This window comes from Pleurodeles waltl, chromosome 3_1, assembly GCF_031143425.1.
Source record: "Pleurodeles waltl isolate 20211129_DDA chromosome 3_1, aPleWal1.hap1.20221129, whole genome shotgun sequence".
In the NCBI taxonomy this organism is placed as follows: domain Eukaryota; kingdom Metazoa; phylum Chordata; class Amphibia; order Caudata; family Salamandridae; genus Pleurodeles; species Pleurodeles waltl.
The window spans coordinates 765,074,867-765,097,037 of NC_090440.1; the positions used below are offsets into that span (position 1 = coordinate 765,074,867).

General features: G+C 49.2%; 1 protein-coding gene across 5 annotated transcripts in view; it reads right to left on the reverse strand.

The window, feature by feature from the left end:
- Nucleotides 1–22,171, reverse strand: part of BMAL1 (basic helix-loop-helix ARNT like 1) — a 573,964-nt gene that overhangs the window by 143,191 nt on the left and 408,602 nt on the right. For 3 of the 5 annotated variants that reach the window (XM_069223570.1, XM_069223572.1, XM_069223569.1), the window contains 2 exons: nt 8,099–8,345; nt 5,626–5,732 (listed from right to left, as the gene is read on the reverse strand). In XM_069223570.1, the coding sequence (XP_069079671.1) occupies nt 5,626–5,732; nt 8,099–8,345 (354 nt within the window). The remainder of the gene's footprint in view (nt 1–5,625; nt 5,733–8,098; nt 8,346–22,171) is intronic. The other 2 variants (XM_069223574.1, XM_069223571.1) reach the window with 1 other exon arrangement.

The following is a 22,171-nucleotide window of genomic DNA, read 5'->3' on the forward strand; positions in this document are numbered from 1 at the left end:
AAAACACCTCTCAGTTCTGGTCTTGTTTCTTTGCCAAGGGTTTGGCGAATGGTGTATTTTTTAGCACTGCATTGCGAAGACGTGGTTGTACCATAGGCCAGCCTCCCTCGCAGCAGGAAGGTGGGTGCTAGAGAGTCTGCAGGGTATCGTTCAGGTAAAGTGATTGAGCAGGTCTACCATTAGCCCACCCCACCCCCCAACGGTTGCAGGTAGTAAGGTCCAGCACCTATGGCTAATGGCATGAGGCAAATGTATTGAGGCTGAGCTATCTCCCTGCACAGGCCACCGGCACCGGCTCAGTCCCTGTAAGGGCGTGCGGAGAGAGACACGGTAGTGAGCAAAATCTGGTGGCATTGAGATGAGCGGTATTATGAATGTTCAGGCCTCTTCAAGATCATAGTCGGGTATTATGTGTGGTGAGGCATATTATGTGCTGATTGGCTAAAGTACAGGTCTTAATATGTCCCAGGTCTTGTTGAGCGGTTGGAAGATTTTGCAGCCTGGAGGGTGGTAAACATGCGCAAAGCCCCCAGGCATGGCAGGGCCTCGTAGAAAGGGCCCTGGGAAACCACACCACTATGCCACCCCCTTGCCAGTCCTTCACAGGTGTGCACTCAAGGCTTACCCGAAGCAATCAAAATCCCATCAGTGCCACCAGTATGCAAGGGGTCGCAGGCGGCAAAGTAGTGTCCCTGGGGTAGGCGCAGGCCAAAAAAGAGCATGCATGCTGAAAGAGACTGGCCCCGCACAGTAGACCAAGGCACAAGCAAGCCGGGCTAGGCTGCGTCAGTCCTGCCACATACCTTTGCCATCTGAGCTAAAGTAAGCTCAGTGTCACAGGCTCTCTGTGACTTTGTCTGAGCCTGTAGCCAACAGGCAGAACGGCAAGGAGCACAGGGGGCCCTGGCAGGCTAAAGTGGGCTGTGTCTGGCTGATTAGGCTGGAGGGTCCGGTCGGTAGCACAGACTTCACTTGGCACTCTGCGGCGGCCTATGGATGTTGGCCCGGCAAGCGCCGACACAAGGCTGTCAGGCAATACAGGGATTCTGGTCAAGGCTGTGGTGGGGAAGACTCCTCCATTAACACAATCGGTCCATCTGAACCTGAGGGCCTCTATCAGCAGGGCAGACTGCAGGTTTCACTCCAGTTCAGGTCTCCGGTGCAGTCGGCAGCTTGACCATGCAGCTATGTGCCAGTGCAGATCCTCTCCAGCTTTCAGACGGGCTCCTTGGGCAAATAAGGCTGATGCATGCCCCAGTCAATTAATGGCAGCCTCTGGTGCAGCCAGAGTCACCGTGTGGTCCCGGGAGAGGGGTCGGAGGGTGGCTCAGCATCCACCCCACGTGCCTTACATGCAACAGAGCTCCAAAAGATCAGCCTTACATGGGAACCATCTGGGACACGACCCCCTTGGCTGGATTATAACAAATCCCAAGCTTTAAATCTCACACTCTCAAGATCAGGTCACAGAGCTTGAACAACAATTCCCATTCCAGTGGTAGACCATCACTATCCCGGGACACAAATTACATCAACAGTAAATGGCACCATGAGGTGAACTATGATGCTTTCTCAAGTCCTTTCTCAAGGCTTGGCATATGTAGGGAAAAGGGGTAACCCAATTAAAAAAAAGAAATCGGTGCTACTATACAATTTCCTAAGGAATGAAAAAAACAGGTTAACAGTATGAACATTTCAATTAACTAATAGGACTAATAGGATGTGTTAGAAATAGGGTCTTTGGTTGGCAGTCAGGTTACCACCTGTTCAAGCAAGGACCCTCACTCTAGTCAGGGTAAGTCACACACAATCCAAATTATCCTGTGGCCACCCTCTGGTAGCTTGGCACTGAGCAGTCAGGCTTAATTTAGAAGGCAATGTGTAAAGCATTTGTGCAATAAATCATACAACAACGCCATATAGCACCACAAAAATACACCACACAGTGTTTAGAAAAATATATAATATTTATTTATCTGATAAGATGCAGGTCAAAACGATTAAAATGCAGTAAGTAAATGGTGAGATATCAATGAAAAAGTGATATAAAGTGTCTTAAGTCTTTGCAAAACAAATAAATGTCTCTTAAAAACAATAAAAAGGTCTCTTGCAAGCACACAGTACCTGGTTTGTGTTCAAAATCTCCGCAAGGAACCGCAGAGAAGGCGATGCGTGGAAAACAGGGAGGTGTGCGTCAGTTTTGCCCCTTCGCACACTGACTTATGTTGTTATTTTCCACGCAGGGGAAGGCTTTGAGTCAAAATCTGGCACGCGGACTTGGTTCCTCTTTGGGTTGCGGAGTTTTCTGGTACCCCGGGGTCTGTGCGTGGAATCCTGAGCTCACGGAGCGAAGTCACAAGTGCTGCGTCGATCCAGTGGGCGTTGCGTGGAAATTTCTCCATGCATGGCAGGCGCTGCGTCAAGTCCTCCCTTGAAGTCGGGCTGCGACATCCTGGGTCGGCTGTGCGCCAATCCGGTGGGCCGTGCATCGAAGTTCTGGTCGCAACGCAGGCGCTATATCGATCTTCTCCTTGCGAAGTAGGGCTGTGTCGTTCCAGTTCAGCGTGCAGTGAATTTCTCACCACTGGGCAGGCTGTGCGTCGTTGTTAGTAGGCTGTGCGTTGAATGTTTGCCGCACAAGGAGTCCAGTTGCAGGAGTGAAGTCTTTTTGGTTCTGAGACTTCAGGGAACAGTAGGCAAGCTCTATCCAAGCCCTTCGAGAGCACTTCTCAGAACAGCCAGTAAGCAGCAAGGCAGCAGGGCAACAGCAAGGCCGCAGTCCTTGTCAGAAAAGCAGTCCCAGTGAGGCCTTTGGGCAGCCAGGCAGTTCTTCTTGGCAGGTCTGGTTCAGGGATTCTACACCAGCAGGTTTCTTGTACAGAAGTGTGTGAGGGCAGGTTCAACCCTTTCAGGTGCGAGTGACCACTTCTCCCCTCCCTCCTAGCACAGATGGCTCATCAGAATATGCAGGTTACACCCCAGCCCCCTTTGTGTCACTGTCTGGAGAGAGGTTCAAACAGCCCAACTGTCAAACTAAACCAGACAGGGAATCCACAAACAGGCAGAGTCACAAAAAATGGTTCAAGCAAGAAAATGCTCACTTTCTAAAAGTGTTGTTTTCAAACAAACAATCTTAAAACCAACTTTACTAAAAGATGTATTTTTAAATTGGGAGTTCAGAGGTCCCAAACTCCACGTGTCTATCTGCTCCCAAAGGGAAGCTACGCCTAAATCATGTTTAAAGGCAGCCCCCAGGTTAACCTATGAGAGAGATAGGCCTTGCAACAGTGAAAACCGAATTAGGCAGTATTTCACTGTCAGGACATATAAAACACATAGGTATTTGTCATACCTTAACCATACACTGCACCCTGCCAATGGGGCTACCTACGGCCTACCTTAGTGGTGTCTTACATGTAGGAAAAGGGAAGGGTTAGGCCTGGCAAGTGGGTACACTGGCCAAGTCGAATTTACAGTTTAAAACTGCATACACAGATACTGCGGTGGCAGGTCTGAGACATGATTACAGGACTACTCATATGGGTGGCACAACCAGTGCTGCAGGCCCACTAGTAGCATTTGATTTACAGGCCCTGGCACCTCTAGTGCACTTTACTAGGGACTTACTAGTAAATCAAATATGCCAATCATGGATAAACCAATTAACAGTACAGTTTACACAGAGAGCATATGCTCTTTAGCACTGGTTAGCAGTGGGAACATGCTCAGAGTTCAAAAGCCAACAACAACAGGTCAGTAGAAATAGGAGGAAGGAGGCAAAAAAGTTTGGGGATGACCCTGTAAAAAGGGCCAGGTCCAACAGGATGGAACTGCCAGACGTTAAACAAAACTACTATGCCTTCCAGTTAAATTATATGGTAGAATGGATTCAATCAAAATTGGAGAAACATTGGTGTTTTATGGTCCAAACTGTAGCATACACAGGTCAGGTCCCTTGGATGCCTAAAACAAACAGACAATGCAAAATATATTCATCAGTGGTTGTGAGGGCAAACCTGTAAGACTGGATTCGCCTGGTAATAATGGAGAACCTCACCATGTTTCCATCCCCCTCTCCACCCCCCCAACAGCAATTCTTGGAAAACCACCATTAAATCCACATATAAGGATTCTCAGAGATCTGAAGCAATCCTTCCAAAAATGCTGTTTTGGGGGTAGGAAAATATGGGAAGTTATTCATTTGCATTTCGTTGGGCTCCAGGTTCTGGGCAGAAAATTCGGTTTACACCGTTCATGAACCAGTAAAATATAACTGAACCTTAAAACGCTGCTGAGATGCCTGTATATTGACAACTATCTCATGTGACTGTTAACTACCAAAGCAGTCATATCCTCTGATCAGACACAAAATTCTGCATAATATTTTACAAGGAGGTGGACTATGAGATCACGGCCGGAATTACAACCCTCTTCTGAGCATGCAAACAGATCATTGGCAGTATCATAAAACGCCATCATATTTCCAAAACATTATACGTTGTGGTAATTGCCATTCTAGCAAAAGGTTGCAAGGTTTGTGCAAACTAACAAGATTGACCACTTTAACAGACAAGCTAGGCTAATTTGTTTTTTTCAGAATCACAACAATATTATATTTTGGCAGCGAACAGAACCATGACCACGTCAAACACTAGTGGGCTTTATAATCCCTCAACCGCTATAAGTCTGACATTGTGAAATGTATAATGGAAGGCCTTAAACTTGAAGATGGGCATATGTATTTTCCATTTTACATAACAAATGGCCCATCAAAAGCTAGGTCTTGGCATGTTCTTTCCAATGTAGTAAACACTGACAACATGATAAAGCTTCTCAAAACAAAGGAACATGGTCCTTGCATTACAGTCATGGGAATCAAACCTGCAGAAACTACCACCCATTATATTATTTGAGTGCACATACACTGACTAAAATGGAGACTGAAGACTGACCACATTTGTGTTCGGAGGTGTTAATGACAATGTGCATGGTGGAAAAGGTCCTTCAAAATCACTGCTTTGAGTCACGATTCCCAGCCCAAATAAAGTCAGTCAAAACATGTGAAATTTAGCAAAAGTGACACATAATATTGATCTTTAACTAAGAACAGTCAGGCCCCAGTACTTGTGAGTACTTACCTCCATAGAAGCGTTGAAAGCTGACCCGCTGGATGCGGGATCAATGTGATGTTGTGAAAAGTGACCTCTAAGTTATATATCTATCTTTTACTGAACTAACCAAAAAGAGTGGCTTCCCAATATCCATTCCTTTTTAGCTAAGACTCTACTTTAACTGGTAGATTAATCGGAGTGCTTTGCTCAAAACCATTGTATGATTTATAAAGTTTTCTGGGAATAATTCTAGGATCTTGTTTGAGGATTTTTCACAGGAATCCCTCTGCCATGACAAGATAAGTTTCAAAATGCAAAGGCCATTGCTTTCAATGAATTAGTCTGCTTTCCCATTCCTTCTTTGCATGCAGCTAATCATTTATGCACTCACACTACTATACGCTCTTTTCCACGATTCATTTCTCCTGTTTGCTGACATGCGGGTCTGTCTAATGTGGCTATTCGATTTGGAACAGTATAATTAAGATACATTTCACAACATGAATCTATTTACCTTGCCTATGACATTCTGCAAGATGTCCTATGTCATCTTGGTGAAAATATTCATAGCATGAAGTTCCTAAAAGTTCCTGTGGTAAGTAGCCCAGTATAGCGGTTGCCCTAAAAACAAACAGGAGTATGTATTTTAAAGGAATAAATGAACAAGGATATACATTTTAAATTGTTAACCCCTATTTCTATGTACAACACTATTGTTCCCATGACTAGGTTCACGCTCTGTACATCACAAATAAAAACAAAGTGAACTATACATCAGCTTTGGATGCTACATTAAGTAGCCAACATGAGGCGGAAAGCCAACATTGCTTATCTGAATTCATACATCCAACAATACGGTCAACCACAGCATAATTCTTGAAACAGTAATACTGAATGCACTTCCTCCTCACAGGGTTTATTGCTTTCACAGTTCTTGTTCGCGCAACTCTAAATTACAAACTGTTTATGAAATTAATAGTTCTGCCCATCAGACAGTGGCTGTGAATGACATAGCCTGTGCTTACTCTGCCAGCTATGAAATTAGCCCCATCAGGTTTAATCAGAAAAATGTTGTTTTTTCACCATTATGGTCAATGTATGATATGTCAGAGGCTCTTCACATTCTCATCAATTACGGTGTAAGTCTTCAACTGATATATCATCAGGCCATTTTACAAATGTCTTGGACTCAGTTGAGTCCCCCCCACCCCAACCCACACCTAAATGGTGCGATTCCCTTACGATGCAGCAGAGGTGGGATACTTTGCCACAAAGCAATCTGTACTCCCTTTCTAGTAAATGTTTAGACTATATGCTAGAATTGGTTAGTATGACAATTTCCGGTTCATATTTACAGTATGTGGCCCATAATTTAAGTTAAGTTACAGTCTAATAGTTCAATAATACTGCTCTAATGAAATTTAAAAGACATTTGTTCTTTCGTACAAAAATGCACGTTCAAAGTGAGCGACACGAGTGCCTCACAGAACATCTTTTACAAAGTCTTTAATCAATAGTGAGATAGTGAGCAAGCCCAGAATGCAATCAGTTAGTTCCCACACACTTGGTCTGTACTGTTCATTTTTGATTGCTCCTTAGGTTGTGGTCACAACTGAATCCATCAATACACTGATTTGTCAATTACAATAGACAAGCACATTTTTTGAACTGGCATTTGAGACAGCTTTAGATTTCTCATCAGACTACTGTTTTCCCCCCAAAATAATGCATAGTAAATGCCCACAGAGGGGCTTTTGGTCAGATGCCTTAAACCTTTGATCTGTTAAACTGTCATTCACAATTTGATTTTGCCCACCACAGCACACAGCACGGAGCAATAATTCAGCCCACTTCACCCTTAGGTTTCCTTTGCTTTGAATGACTGCACAAAGCATGCTCACAATGTTCCCATCTGCAGAAAAAAATATTAATTTCTCTTCAGTTGCAAAGCTGGTTGAAACTTTTTTTTAAATGTATTGTTATACTAACTTTCATACCGGCTATTTATTTTGCCTGCACACCTTTGCTAGGTTTATGTTTTAAAGTGTTTAAGTGCCATTGTGACATTGTAGAGGTCTGTGATCTAAGTGCTTGATATAGGTAGAGATTTATTCTTGTCTCCTTCATAAATAATAATAAACATGTGTGACACTACTGAAAGGTTTGTTGTCTGAAAAACACTGGTAGAAAAACTGCTGCAGCAGTAAATATTTCTCTCAAATTTAAAATTGCTATTGCAAACATAACGCAGTCAAGTTTGGGTAACAACATATTTTTTTTGTGGCATATGCTTGAACTATATACATACATTTTAAATAAATATCTATGTGAAGCCAATTTCAAATTGTTACCTAAACAATATTTTAGGAAATCCTATTCAGTGTTTTTAAAAGTAGGCTTGGTCAAGCATATTCTCCACATAAAACTGATTTATGCGACTGTAAGTGTGGGTTCTCCCTTAAGTTAAATTTTGAAAATGGATTAACGTATTTTGAAAACCTGCTTTCACATTAAACTTGAAATAGTTTTCGTAATATGCCCTAGAAAGGAATGTGATTATTTCCCAACTATGAACTGAATTACACAATTTGTAAATATGTCACAACTGTGCATGAAAATATTGCCTTTGTGAGCAACAGTTTACATGCTTAATACCATGGGCTTGTCTATGAATGTCAAATCATGTTTACTTACATATAGTGTAAAATGTAAATACACATGCAAAGAACATCAAGGATGTTGCAAAGTAACTAATAACATTAAAAGTTTAAATGAGCAAAGTTTAAATGGCCAAGACACTGAATTGTTAAGTTACTAGGGGGCACCCAGAGAAAATAAACATGCAGAATTGTATGATGCCACTGACCAAATTCTCAGTAATTGTCTCCATCTTTAAACAATGCTTGAGGCCAACAAGTCTTGTTAGGTAACCCTTGCCAGAACTCGTTCATATGAGAAAACAAAACGGTGTTTAAAACGTTTCATACCTCTGGTCTACAAAAACAAATTTCCCATCTATTGCATGCCGTGAAACATACTCTGTTGATTTAACTCTTATTTCACCATTGAGAGGTTGTGGAACAATGTGAGGATGCAGACGTCCAATTGCCACCAAACAGCTCAGGTTGCAGCCTTCATTATCCGGCTCGTTGTCTTCATCAAGTCCCATTTTTGTAGGTGGCCAGCTTTTTAAGTATCCCGTGCTGTGTATTGTGCAAAAGCTTTTACGGTCTGCTGTCAACAAGAGAGATTATACTGTTAAGATTTACATTAAACCTAGTGAATAAATTTAGAATATCACGGACAGTACCACAGTAATTTCGTTTCAAAATTGGACATCCGACAAATCTGGTCACAGAAACAGAAGCGCGACGCCCTGAATCATCTGAAAACCAGACACACAACACGTGCAAACTGAATACGTTAATAAACTGCAGATACAGATGAAAGATTAAGTAATATATGAACATGGGAGTGGCAGGAGAACCACTGACAAGGTAGTACCACACCCCCACCAACAAAGAGTCGACTGAGAATGGCAGGGCTCGATACGGATAACTGGAAGCAAGCAGCTTTTCCACAGCATCTCATGTTAAAGCTATCATCATTGAAGAGCAATAAAAACAAAATCGGTTAACAGATTTGAGGATTTTTTATGAAGACCATTGTGTTAAAAATTGTGGGCAGAACTGACATTTTTGGCAACAATAATGCAAAGAAAAAGGAATCTGCAGCTCCAAGTTTTCACACTACTTATTTTTATATGATACATTTTAACTTTTATATAGTGCAGACAGGGTTGTCACCTTTCCCAAAGAAAAATACCGGCCGCCTTCAGACTTTGCAAAGGCCCACACATGGTACTTAAATAGTGCGTTATAGAGAATCGTCTTTATGTGACCTTCTTTCTGTCTTTGTCTACTTTAATTATCGGCCTGTATCATTATGGCTAGCCCCAGAACACATGTCAAAGAGTATTATTTTTATAGTTACTGGCTGAAGTATGATCACAATATTTGTTCCAGCCAAAACACTGGTCATGCCGATAAAAAAACGACTTGGTGGCAACCCTAGTGTAGACTAGGGTGACCACCTGGCATTGAGGCAAATTCTGGATAGGACTGTAAAAAATTCAGGACAAAGGGTCAAAATTCAGGACACAAATTCAGGACAAAGGGTCAAAATTCAGGACAAAAATTCAAGAACAAACGTCAGTTTTACAGACACATTCAAGAGAGGCCATGCCTCACTATGTTGTCAGTGCATTTATTCACTCCTTTTTAACATAGCACTATTTATTCACTGTGGTCTTTTTGTGATTGCCTCCGGGTATGCTACATTCAGGTGTCACATTATGTCCTTGTTCAGTAGTAAATTAATGCCCTTCAGTACTGCGGCAAGGCCATCACCCCTACCCAAATCTACCCGATCTTTCCTGAAGAGAAAGTAACAGCAACATTTTGATTATGTTTCTGAACATTTTAAAACCCCTGGCAAACAGTTTAGGAAACATTAAGGTAATTAACCTTATGCTAGTTTAAACAAATTGAACAAAAACATCTGGCTTACCCCAACTGTCCATGGACTTTCAACCTTATTTTTTTTAAAGAGGCAGGGCAGATGGTGTGGGCGACAGTCTCACACCTAATGTCAGGATGTGATGTACCCATAACTTGTCTGTAGTCTCACTGCACTAGAGTATATGCCTGGGACTCTACATTTATCTGAGAAATAGGAGCCCGGACTACCAATCAAAGATAATAAAAGAGGAGGATGAAATTGAGAGCAAATGGGAGATCCACGGCAAGTAATTCAAAGGGTTGTTGCTAAAAACTGGATAAAGAAGAGAAGAACAAGGTGGGACAATTCCTAAAATCAGACAAGATGGGTCCACCAAGACTATTGGAAGGTATTGTGTACCTGGGGAGTTGTTTCTGCACACAGGAGCGAAACAGAAGGGGCACTGTCAAGTGGTTGAACAAGCAACACCCATCCACCTTTGCAAACTCTTCTGGGTCAATGGTCTACTGTTAGTGCTTTTGAAGGGTGAGCAGGGGCCAGACCCCTTGCAAGGTTGTGCAAGGCAATTGCCCGCTTTGTCCATGGCTTAATATGGTTTTGAAATTGAGCAAAAGCCAAACTAGAGATCTGGGTTATCCCTAAGTGTCAAGTACACTTAGAATCTTCAAAATATTTGGTATGTAAATTGCACAAACAAAATTTACACATTTTAAAATTGTATTAGTGTTTCTTTAACATATGGGAACTAGTTACCTTTTGATACTTAATGATTAATATCTACCATTCTTACACAGATTTCCAGGATGAAAATCTCGGCAGAGCGAACGGTCCCTCCAAGCCCAGTTTGCTTTTTGGTCTTCTCTTCTGCTTTCTGTAGAGGCCATGTGGCACTAGTGAAGATGGTGTGCTACCCCAATGATAGTATTATTTTGCAAACCTTCCCCTGGTCATCCTTCTTCAGACAGGCCACACATCTGATTTGGTCACTGCGGCGCCATCAGAAGCTCTTTCCACTCTAAAGCTAACTGAGACTGCGGGTGGATTAGGTCTTCTGGACTTAGAATGCTATTATTCAGCTGCAAAGGTCCAATGGGTGTCTCGCTGGCTTTCTGCCCACCTCCCTGCATGAGATGGGGTTTACCAATAAAGACTTTTAAGAAAGGCTTAATGCACTGCTCATTGTTTCCTACTGACCATTCTACGGATCACCATGCGGGGTTATCATGCACGGCTTTCTCTTGCCTTGCCAGAACCTGTAAACTCACTGACACGAAGAAACCCTATGCTCCTGCACTACCTTTGCTAAGCCTTCCCACTCGCACAGGATGGCTGTGCTCAGAGCAACTCCATCAGTGGCATGTTGCAGGTGTCTTAAAATTGGGGGCTTTGTTTCTGAACAGTGAGCCACTAAATTTCCAAATCCTTGTGGCAGACTACATCTTCACCCTGGTCAACTCCTTACTTACAACCACCTTAAATAATCATTAAGGGGGTCATTCTGACCCTGGCGGTCGGTGTTAAAGCGGCGGCCAACCCGCCAACAGGCTGGCGGTCCAAAAAATGGAATTCTGAACCTGGCGGGAACCGCCAACACATCCCGCCACTTTAACACTCTGACCGCCACGGCGGGACACACAAACAGCGCGGCGGTCACCGCCAACAGGCCGGCGGCAGACAATGTACCGCCCACCCTATCACAACTCACCAATCCGCCACCTTTTCCGGGGCGGGAGCCCCGCCGATAAAAACACGGCGGAAACAGACTACGAACGGGAAAACGCTCACCTCCATACACTCCACGAGGACGGAGGACAGCATGGAGCCCGAATTGAACATCCTACCTGCCCTCGTCTACCTGCTCATCTACCACGAGTACGAACTCCGGCGCAGACGACAACGGTGAGTACCGCACCTACGACACAGGGGAGGGGGGGAGGGGGGAGGAGGAAGGGTTACGGGCACACCCATACGCAATACACCCACCCCCCAACTATCTACACACCAATGCAGAGCACCAAGTCAAAGTGACACCACCCAAACCCCCCGGAAGAAATAAACGATATAATTAAAGTGAGAAACTAAATTTATGTATCAAATAGGTCCATTGAAGGCATGGTAAAATATGAAAAGGAATAAAAATAATTCAACTTTAAACATTGCGTAACCGATAAATAGAGGCCAAAAGTCCATCACAGTCACTGAAATATCAACTGTCCGTGGGCCAAAGTTTTTCAACACATGGGCAAAGCCCACACAGGAGACCTGAGTACGTTGGAGAGAACACTGCAGGGGCATCAGATGATAAAACTACAGGCACCTCAGGGGGAAGGGAAGGGGGGGCACCACAGCCACATGAGTCCACGACGCCAGACCCACGAAGGGGCCACCATGCCCACTGTTCCATCCTGGGGAGTGCAAAGCCACAGTCTCTCAAGTCTCTACAGTGGGTGGGTTGCCCACTGTACCATCCTGGGGAGTGCAAAGCCACAGTCTCTCAAGTCTCTGTAGTGGGTGGGGTGCCCACTGTTCCATCCTGGGGAGTGCAAAGCCACAGTCTCTCAAGTCTCTACAGTGGGTGGGGTGCCCACTGTTCCATCCTGGGGAGTGCAAAGCCACAGTCTCTCAAGTCTCTACAGTGGGTGGGGTGCCCACTGTCATATCCTGGGGAGTGCAAAGCCACAGTCTATCAAGTGGATAACAGTCTCCACAGGCAATGGAGGAGGCAGGGTGGCCCGAGTGCAGCGTGAACAGTAGCTCGACACAGAACCGGCACTGTCATTGGGCCAGCAGTGCTTGAGACGGCGGGGCCCAGCGGAGCGGTGCTTGAGATGAAGGGCCCAGCGGAGCGGTGCTTGAGACGGCGGTGCCCAGCGGAGCGGTGCTTGAGACGGCGGTGCCCAGTGGAGCGGTGCTTGAGATGAAGGGCCCAGCGGAGCGGTGCTTGAGACGGCGGTGCCCAGCGGAGCGGTGCTTGAGACGGCGGTGCCCAGCGGAGCGGTGCTTGAGATGAAGGGCCCAGCGGAGCGGTGCTTCACAGGAAGGGCCCAGCGGAGCGGTGCTTGAGATGAAGGGCCCAGCGGAGCGGTGCTTGAGACGGCGGTGCCCAGCGGAGCGGTGCTTGATATGAAGGGCCCAGCGGAGCGGTGCTTGAGACGGCGGTGCCCAGCGGAGCGGTGCTTGAGACGGCGGTGCCCAGCGGAGCGGTGCTTGAGACGGCGGTGCCCAGCGGAGCGGTGCTTGAGATGACGGGCCCAGCGGAGCGGTGCTTGAGACGGCGGTGCCCAGCGGAGCGGTGCTTGAGATGAAGGGCCCAGCGGAGCGGTGCTTGAGATGAAGGGCCCAGCGGAGCGGTGCCTGTCTTTGCGTGGCCCTGTTCAGCGGTGCCTTTCAGCACGGCGGGGCCCTGTTCAGCGGTGACTTTCAGCACGGCGGGGCCCTGTTCAGCGGTGCCCTTCAGCACGGCGGGGCCCTGTTCAGCGGTGCCCTTCAGCACGGCGGGGCCCTGTTCAGCGGTGCCCTTCAGCACGGCGGGGCCCTGTTCAGCGGTGCCCTTCAGCACGGCGGGGCCCTGTTCAGCGGTGCCCTTCAGCACGGCGGGGCCCTGTTCAGCGGTGCCCTTCAGCACGGCGGGGCCCTGTTCAGCGGTGACTTTCAGCACGGCGGGGCCCTCTTCAGCGGTGACTTTCAGCACGGCGGGGCCCTCTTCAGCGGTGACTTTCAGCACGGCGGGGCCCTCTTCAGCGGTGACTTTCAGCACGGCGGGGCCCTCTTCAGCGGTGACTTTCAGCACGGCGGGGCCCTCTTCAGCGGTGACTTTCAGCACGGCGGGGCCCTCTTCAGCGGTGACTTTCAGCACGGCGGGGCCCTCTTCAGCGGTGACTTTCAGCACGGCGGGGCCCTCTTCAGCGGTGACTTTCAGCACGGCGGGCCCTCTTCAGCGGTGACTTTCAGCACGGCGGGGCCCTCTTCAGCGGTGCCCTTCAGCACGGTGGGGCCCTGTTCAGCGGTGCCCTTCAGCACGGCGGGGCCCTGTTCAGCGGTGCCCTTCAGCACGGCGGGGCCCTGTTCAGCGGTGCCCTTCAGCACGGCGGGGCCCTCTTCAGCGGTGACTTTCAGCACGGCGGGGCCCTCTTCAGCGGTGCTTGTTCTGTTAGTCAAGGGAGTCTGACCTGGCCAGGACTCCCTGCTCACTCGCCCTCCGACCGTGCAGTTGCTGGACCCTTCGGTGACAGTGTCCTGGGCCCTCGGGTGTCCTCGCTCACACCCGGGATGGGGCTTGTGGGGCCCTCCTGCTCCGCGCTCCTGCTGGCTGACTTCTCCGCCCTGCTGCCCTTGCCCTCCTTCGATGTGGCTCTCTGGGCCTTGCCTCCCCTGGATGTTGTGGCAGGTGAAGTGGCAGAACTTTGGGCCTTGGGGGCAGCCGTGTCAGTCTTCTCGCGGCGGCCCCTTACTTTACGGGTCCTCTTTCCAGGTGGGGGGTGGCTGTCCCCTTGCTGTTGACCGATCTATCACTGCTGGCAAAGGGGGGACTCCAAAATCCATGCACCACGGTGACCCTTGAATCCGGGCTGGTGGTGGCTGAGGCGCTCTTGGGACTCTTAGCAGATGGAGGGGGTGGGTCAGGTGAGGGAAAGAGGTCAAGAGTGGAGAGGTAAACTTTTTTAGGACCAAGGTAAAGGGTAGGTGTAGTGGTTATGGGAGTGGAGGAAGAGGATGTGGTTGTAGGAGAGTCAGGTGTGCTGTCCTTGGGTGAAGGTGCATGGGCTGGAGGCTGTCGTGAGGTGGTTGGCTGTTGGGTGGGTGGCTGCCTGCGTTTGTGTGTCTTGGAAGAGGGGGTGACAGACACAGTGGGAGAGGACACAGGGGACGTGTAAATGGCAGTGGGGGTGGTGACTGCACGTGTGCGGACTGTACTGGAGGGTGTGCTGGTGATGGCAGTACTGGCTGTTGGTGGTGTGTAGGCAGGTGTGAGTGTATACGTCACAGGGAGGGAGGAGGGAGACGAGGAGGTGGGAGACACAGAGGAGGTAGTGGCTGTTGGCATGTCTGCATCTGGGTGTTGCTTGGGTGAATGTTTGTGTGATCTGTGGTGCTTATGTCTGGATGAGCTGCCCTTGGGTGTTGAGGTGTGTGCAGGCTGGTCAGATGGTGTGGATGGGATAGGCTGAGGAACAGGAGACAGAGACAGGGTGGAGGCAGTTAGAAGAGGGAGGCTGGAAACAGGGACAATGGCTGCCGTCAGTGCTGAGGCCAGAGAATTGAACGATCGTTGATGGGCAGCCTGACCCTAATGAATGCCCTCCAGGTATGCATTGCTACGATGCACCTCCCTCTCTACCCCCTGGATGGCATTCAAAAGGGTAGACTGCCCAACAATGATGGTCTGTAGGAGGTCAATGACCTCCTCACTGAGGGCAGCAGGGGTAACGGGGGCAGGGCCTGAGGTGCCTGGGGCGAAGGAGATGCCCGCCTTCTTGGGCGAGCGTGCACGGAGCAAAGGCTGAGGGGCTGCTGGGAGGGCGGAGCTGGTGCGCTGGGTGGCGGCTGTACCTGTAGAGGCGGGGGGCACGGATGTTGCCGCCACCGCTAGGGAGCTCCCATCCGAGGACGTGTTGGTGTCGCTGGTGTCACCACGGGTCCCCGTTGTGGTGCTCATCTCGCCCTCCGTATCACTGGTGGCCTCGGTGTCTGTGCCATGGCCCACCGGGGCCTTGTGAGTTGCAGCTCCCTCGTGCTACGGTGCCAAATCTCCTCCGCCTGATGATGCTAATGCACACATGCACAAGAAGATAAAGAAAAAGGGTTGGGGGAGAAATATAAACAGGTTGAGTGCATGCTTTGTCAACACCGTTGGCGGAGAGGACAGACACAGGAGCCTCATGCACTAAGCCGCGCAATCGGGGTACACTACTCAGTACTTGTGACTAGGCCAACAGGTGTAGGGACAAGAAACGCGCAGTTGGGTGATGGTGGACCATGGATAGCTGTACTTGTCACCCTACAGAGGTGGGGGGCGGGGCACAGGGACATGGCTAAAGGAGAGGACTACACTACAGAAAGCGCCCTGGCCTCATGTCACCCACAGCCCTCCTCCCCCACCCAGGCACCTCCACTGTGCGTAAATATAGCTGAATGTGCTGGTACTCACCCCCTTGTGTCTGCTGTGATGTCCTCACGCGCCCATCCAAATCGGGGTAGGCCACCGCCAGGATCCGGGACATCAGGGGGGTCAGGGTACGATTGGCACCCCTCCTAGGGTGGGAGGCCATCCCCAGCAGTGACTCAGCGGTCTTCCTGGTCCTGCGGCGGATGTCCTCCCACCTCTTGCGGCAGTGGGTGCCCCGTCTGTTGTGCAACCCCAGGTTCCGGACTTCCTTGGCGAGGGCACGCCAAATATCGACTTTCTGATGGGCGCTGACCTATTTGACATGTACAGGGTGGAATTGGACATATCATCAATATTCCGCATGATATATAGGATTGGCCCCCCCTCCCCAACCTTGCCATGTGGTACATGCTCTCATCTGTCGTGCCTTGCACTCGTCATTCTCTCCCCACCCCACCCCACCATCTAATATCCACCCCACTCAACACAGGCATAGCCCATTCCACGTGCACACAGTGGACTTACCTGTTGGTCTGGAGGACCGTAGAGTAGCGCATACTGGGGCAGGACCCCATCCACAAGTTTCTCCAACTCTTCTGTAGTGAAGGCAGGGGCCCTTTCCCCAGTCGCAGCAGCCATTGTCTCTTCCAGACCGAGGTCACAGCAGCACTTGCAGTATAGGTCCTCTCCTGTGGATGATCAGGTCTCGAGTGATTAAACAGATAGAAAATGGCGGTCACGCCCGCGGCGGTGCGTACCGCCGCGGTGCGTACCGCCGCGGTGCGTACCGCGACCGCCGGCGCACATCGTCATTGGCTCCTGAAACCCATAGGGTTCAATGTTAACCAATGCGGCTTGGCGCCGCGGTCTTCGACCGCCTACCGCCACGGTGTGTCACGCCAGCGCATTGACCTCACATCCCACTGTCACACTTCTCAGGTCAGGCAGCCGCCATTTCAAGGGCCCACATGGCTTAATTTCTACTGCGTCACACAGGCCTAGGCCTTGCATTGCCACTCATACAATCCATTCAATGCATAGCGATTCGTGTACTGTGCAAGCTGTAGTTACGTACCTGTGTGTTGCTTGACTGTACTCTATGTTGTCCTTCCTAGGCACCGTCCGCTGGGACTTGCGAGGAGAAGGATGAATCCTCGCGTGTACCGACCGCTGGTGGACCTGTCGACAATGGAGGAACGTCATATAATACTTCAATACCGACTTGACCGAGCCACTATACATGAACTGTGTGCCCAGCTGGAGCCAGCCCTGATGTCCCCCATCCGCCAACCCACAGGAATTCCCCCTCTGGTGCAGGTTCTGTCAGTCCTCCATTTTTTGGCAAGTGGGTCTTTTCAGACTACAGTGGCCATGTCATCAGGGATGTCACAGCCTATGTTTTCTAAGATTTTGGCCAGGGTGTTGTCTGCCCTGAAGAAATACATGCAAAGCTTCATTGTTTTCCCTGAGGAGGGGGATTTGGCCACTGTGAAGGGTGATTTCTATGCCCTTGGACATATCCCCAACATCATTGGTGCCATTGATGGGACCCATGTGGCCTTAGTACCCCCAAAAGACGACGAGCAGGTGTACAGAAACAGGAAGAATTACCATTCTATGAATGTGCAGGTGGTCTGTTTGGCTGACCAGTACATCTCCCATGTGAATGCCAAGTTCCCTGGGTCAGTGCATGACGCGTATGTTATGCGAAATAGCAGCATCCCATATGTGATGGAACAGCTACAGAGACAACGTGTGTGGCTAATAGGTGACTCTGGTTACCCCAACCTGCCGTGGCTACTGACCCCAGTGAGGAATCCCCGGACCAGGGCAGAGGAACGGTACAATGAGGCCCATGGGCGATCTAGGAGGGTCATAGAAAGGACCTTCGGCCTCCTGAAGGCCAGGTTTAGGTGCCTGCATATGACAGGGGGATCCCTAATGTACTCACCAAAGAAGGTGTGCCAGATCATCGTGGCTTCAATCTTGCATTGCGACGCCAGGTGCCTTTCCTGCAGGAGGATGGTCCAGATGGTGGTGTTGTAGCAGCTGTGGAGCCTGTGGAGAGTGACGAGGAGGAAGACGACGGGGACGACACAGACAACAGGGACACAGTCATACAACAGTATTTTCAGTAGCACACGGGTAAGAATCCCCCACGCCATTTTACATTTACTTCAGGCCTCCTGCATCTCTACTTTCTGTGTTCCCCCCCAGTTCCTTTCAACTGACTTGTGACTTTCCCTTCCCTTTTCAGAGCTGTATGACCCACTGCGTGACTTCTGCTTTGTTTCCCATGGAGTAAAGCACATTGACATTGGTATGTTGTCATCACAATGTAACTGAACATTTTTGAACCGTTATGTGTAATACATTTGTTAAGAATACAAGCAGAGTCCTGAGTGTTTTAAGTGCAATTAGTGATTTATTTAAAGTGCTACATATAGGTCCATGAAAGTAAAACGGTGATGGGTGGGGGTGGAGTAATGTCCATGGCAGAGTCCAGTTCTCAGTCGCACAGGTGAATTGTCCATATGCCTGTGGAAGGATGGAGCAGGGGCAGTTCAAGGTTTGACAGGGTGACAATGTGGGACAGTGGAATGACATCAGGGGGTATTTTATGCTGGCGGGGGTCTTGGCATCCTACTCTGTCTTCCTTTGTTATCTCAGGTTCCTCTTGCGGGGTGGTTGATCTTCAGCAGGAGGTGGGGTTCTGGTGGCCAGTCGTTGTGTGGGGGCCTCCTGTCCACTAGCGCCGGCGGAGGTGATAGGCTGTTCCTGGTCCAGGCTGGTGACAGTGGCCCTTTGGGGTGCCACATGGTCCCGCAATGTGTTGACTATTTGGTTCAGGGCCAGGACGATGTTCCTGAGCTCCTCTCTGTACCCCAAGTACTGTTCCTCCTGCTGTGCCTGGATCTCCTGGAACCTGGCCAGTACCGTCGCCATCGTCTCCTGGGAGCGGTGGTATGCTCCCATGATGGTGGTGAGGGCCTCTTGGAGAGTCGGTTCCCTGGGCCTGTCCTCCCCCCCCTGTCGCACAGCAGCCCTCCCAGTTGCCCTGTTTCCCCGGGCCTCTGTCCCCTGGACGGTGTGCCCACTACCACTGCCCCCAGGTCCCTGTTGTTGTTGGGGTGTTGGGTCAGCCTGGGTGCCCTGTAGTGGCGGACACACCGCTGATTGACCTGTCCTGGAGACAGAGGCATGGGCCCGCTGGGTGGGAGCTGTGCTGATATTCCCAGAGGGGGTCAGGTCTGGTGTGGCCTGTGTCTGTGTGTGGGGAACCGACTGTCCAGAGGTCCCCGATGGTCCGGGCTGGTCATCAGGTTCTAGGTCGACAGAGCTGCTGTCCTCACTGGGGGCCTGTTCTGGGGGTGGGATGGACATATCTGGACCCTCCGTGGCGGTGTGTTGGCGTTCGGGCCCTGCAGGGGTGAAAGAGTATGGTTAATGCTTCTGTGTGTTCCATGGTGTGCGATTTGTGGGTGCCCTTGTCCCCCAGTGCTGGCATTCCCTTGTGGGAGGAGTTGTGAGGGTGGTTTGTGGGGGGGGATGGGTATGTGCAGTGGGCATGCATAGGTGATGGGTGTCGATGGTTTGGGTTGGCATTCAGGGTTTTGTTTTGGGTTGGGTGGGTTGTGCTGGTGAGACATTGGCAGGGAGGATGTGTGCTGGGGGGTTGGGGGTGAGGGTGGGGGTGTGGGTTGGCATGCTGGTGGTTGGGGGGAGGAGGGGAGTAGTTGAGATTAGACTTACCAGAGTCCATTCCTCCGCCTACTCCAGCGAGGCCCGCAGGATGCAGGATGTTCAAGACCTCTTGCTCCCATGCTGTGAATTCGGGTGGAGTGGGTGGTGGTCCGCCACCAGTCTTCTGCACAGCGATGTTGTGTCTTGAGACCATCGACCGTACCTTCCCCCGTAGGTCGTTCCAGCGCTTTCGGATGTCTTCCCGATTTCTGGGATGCTGTCCCACAGCGTTGACCCTGTCGACGATCCTTTGCCATAGCTCCGCCTTCCTGGCTATTGTGGTGTGTTGCACCTGTGTGCCGAAGAGCTGGGGCTCTACCCTTATAATTTCCTCCACCATGACCCTGAGTTCTTGGTCCGAAAACCTGGGGTGTCTTTGGGGTGCCATGGGGTGGTGTGGATGAGGTGTTGGGTGGTGTTTGTGGTGATGTGCGTGGTGGTGTGTGGTGATGTGTGCGTAGATGTGGTGTGGCTGATGATGTTGGGTTCCTGTGTGTGTTGGGCTTATCGATTGCTGTGCTCTCTCTCTCTGTCTCTCGCCTTCTCTCCGATTTTCTAGTAGTGGGGGTTTGTGGGTGATGTGGGTGTGTGTTTTATAGTTGCTTGGATGTGTGGGAGTGTTGTTTGTATGTGTATCACGTGTGTGTCTTTCAAATTGTCCAATGTGGCTGTGTTTTGGAGCTGGGTGTGTTTTTTGACCGCGGCGGTGTGTACCGCCAATGGATTACCGCGGTTGATAGACCGCCGCGTGGATTCGAGGGTCGTAATGGCATGGGCGTGTTTGTGTTGGCGTGGCGGTGGAGGTTTGGTCATCTCCAGTTTATCGCCGCCCGCTGATGAGGTGGCCTTCCGTGGATGTCGGGTTTTTGGCGGCTTGGCAGTTGTGGGTCAGAATGACCGTGGCGGTTTACCGCGGCCGCGGCGGTAGAATGGCGGTCTTCTAACCGGCGGTAAGAGCCTTTTACCGCCGAGGTCAGAATGACCCCCTAAATGCCCTATTTCAACCTGCCACCTAGCACTAACCCTACAAGAGGTGTGCCAGAAGCTCTGTGTCATAGGAAATGGTGGCCATCTGATAGAATGGGTGTACAGACCTATCCTGCAACATGGAAACCACTCCAGGTCTTCTCGTCATACTACCTGGGTGATTCATGTGGCCAAACCTCTGCAAGATATGGACTAAAATACCGGACTTTTCCCACAAAGTATCCCACAGCTGTCACTTTAAGTAAATTCATAGTGCTTCCTTGTGAATGCATTCTGCCCATTGCTTGCCATTGGCCTTGTGGTTTGTAACTCACAATTTGTTGCTTTCAATTTGCTGGCTTTATTTGTTTTAGGCTATGCAGCTTGAATTGGTCCCTTCCCTTGCTAAAACCTTATTTACAGGATCCTGCAGAGTGCTCCCTTTCTGTAAACAGGCCTGTAAATTTTGTTCTTATCTTGTCATATTTGCTGTGCATTCAAAGAACAAAGTCAAATGTCAGGCTCTGTCTTCGGTGGGAACTTAGAGTTTACTTTCCTTTCTCTGACTTCAAAGTGAGAGGATTTATACGACAATCTAGCTGGATACTGGGGTTAGGAAGGAGTTTTTTCTATTACATGACAACATTTAAATAAACCTCAGAATATATCAGAATTAGAAGTACAAATCAAGCACATTTTTGTTAATTCTAAACTGTGCTGGAAACAAATATCTTTACATGATTAAAACAAATCATTGCATTAGGTGATGCAATTTCCACACATCATCATCTGTGCACAGTATAGTTTGATTTGAAAAACTGTATATCTGTGCAAATGTAATGGTCATTTCAATCAAAAATGTGTTGTCTGTAATGGCAGTGTGTTGGCATACCATCCATACTGCACTCCACTCTGATCTGCACCACTACACGCCACTGCACCCTACTCTGTATCACTCTACTTTACTCCACTCCATGCCACTGCACTCTTCTCCATTCGGAACCACTCCACATTATGCCACTGCACTCTATGCTACTTCACACTATGCCTCTCTACTCTGTACCACTCTACTCTATGCCACTGCACTTTACGCCTCTCTACACCACTTCCCTCTGCTCGTCTGCACACCATACCACTCCCGTCTAGGCAACACCAATCTAATCCGCACAACTCCACTCTCTGCCACTCTGCAACACTGCACTGTACGCCACTGCACTCTAAGCTAATACACTCTATGCTGATGCACTTTACTCTGTAACACTCAACTCTATGCCCCTGCACTCTACATCACTACACTGTACATCACTATAATCTACTCTGCACCTCTGCACTCTATGCCACGGCACTCTACACTACTTTACTCTATGCCATCACCCTCTAGGCCACTTTATGCAACTCCACTCTACCCTGTACCTCTCCATTCTAGGCCACCTCACTCTACTGTGAAATAATCTACTTTATGCCACTGCACTCTGTGCCACTGAATTCTATGCCACTGCACTCTACCCTGCACCTCTCTACTCTATGCCACTGCACTCTATTGTGAAACAATCTATTCTACGCCACTGTACTCTATACCACTCTGACCACTGCACTCTAGTTCAATGCACTCTACACCACTGCAAGCTGACACTCTGCAACACTGCACTGGCCGCCACTATACTCTACACCACTCTCCTCTGTACTACTGCACTCTGCACCAATATACTCTATTCCAATGCAT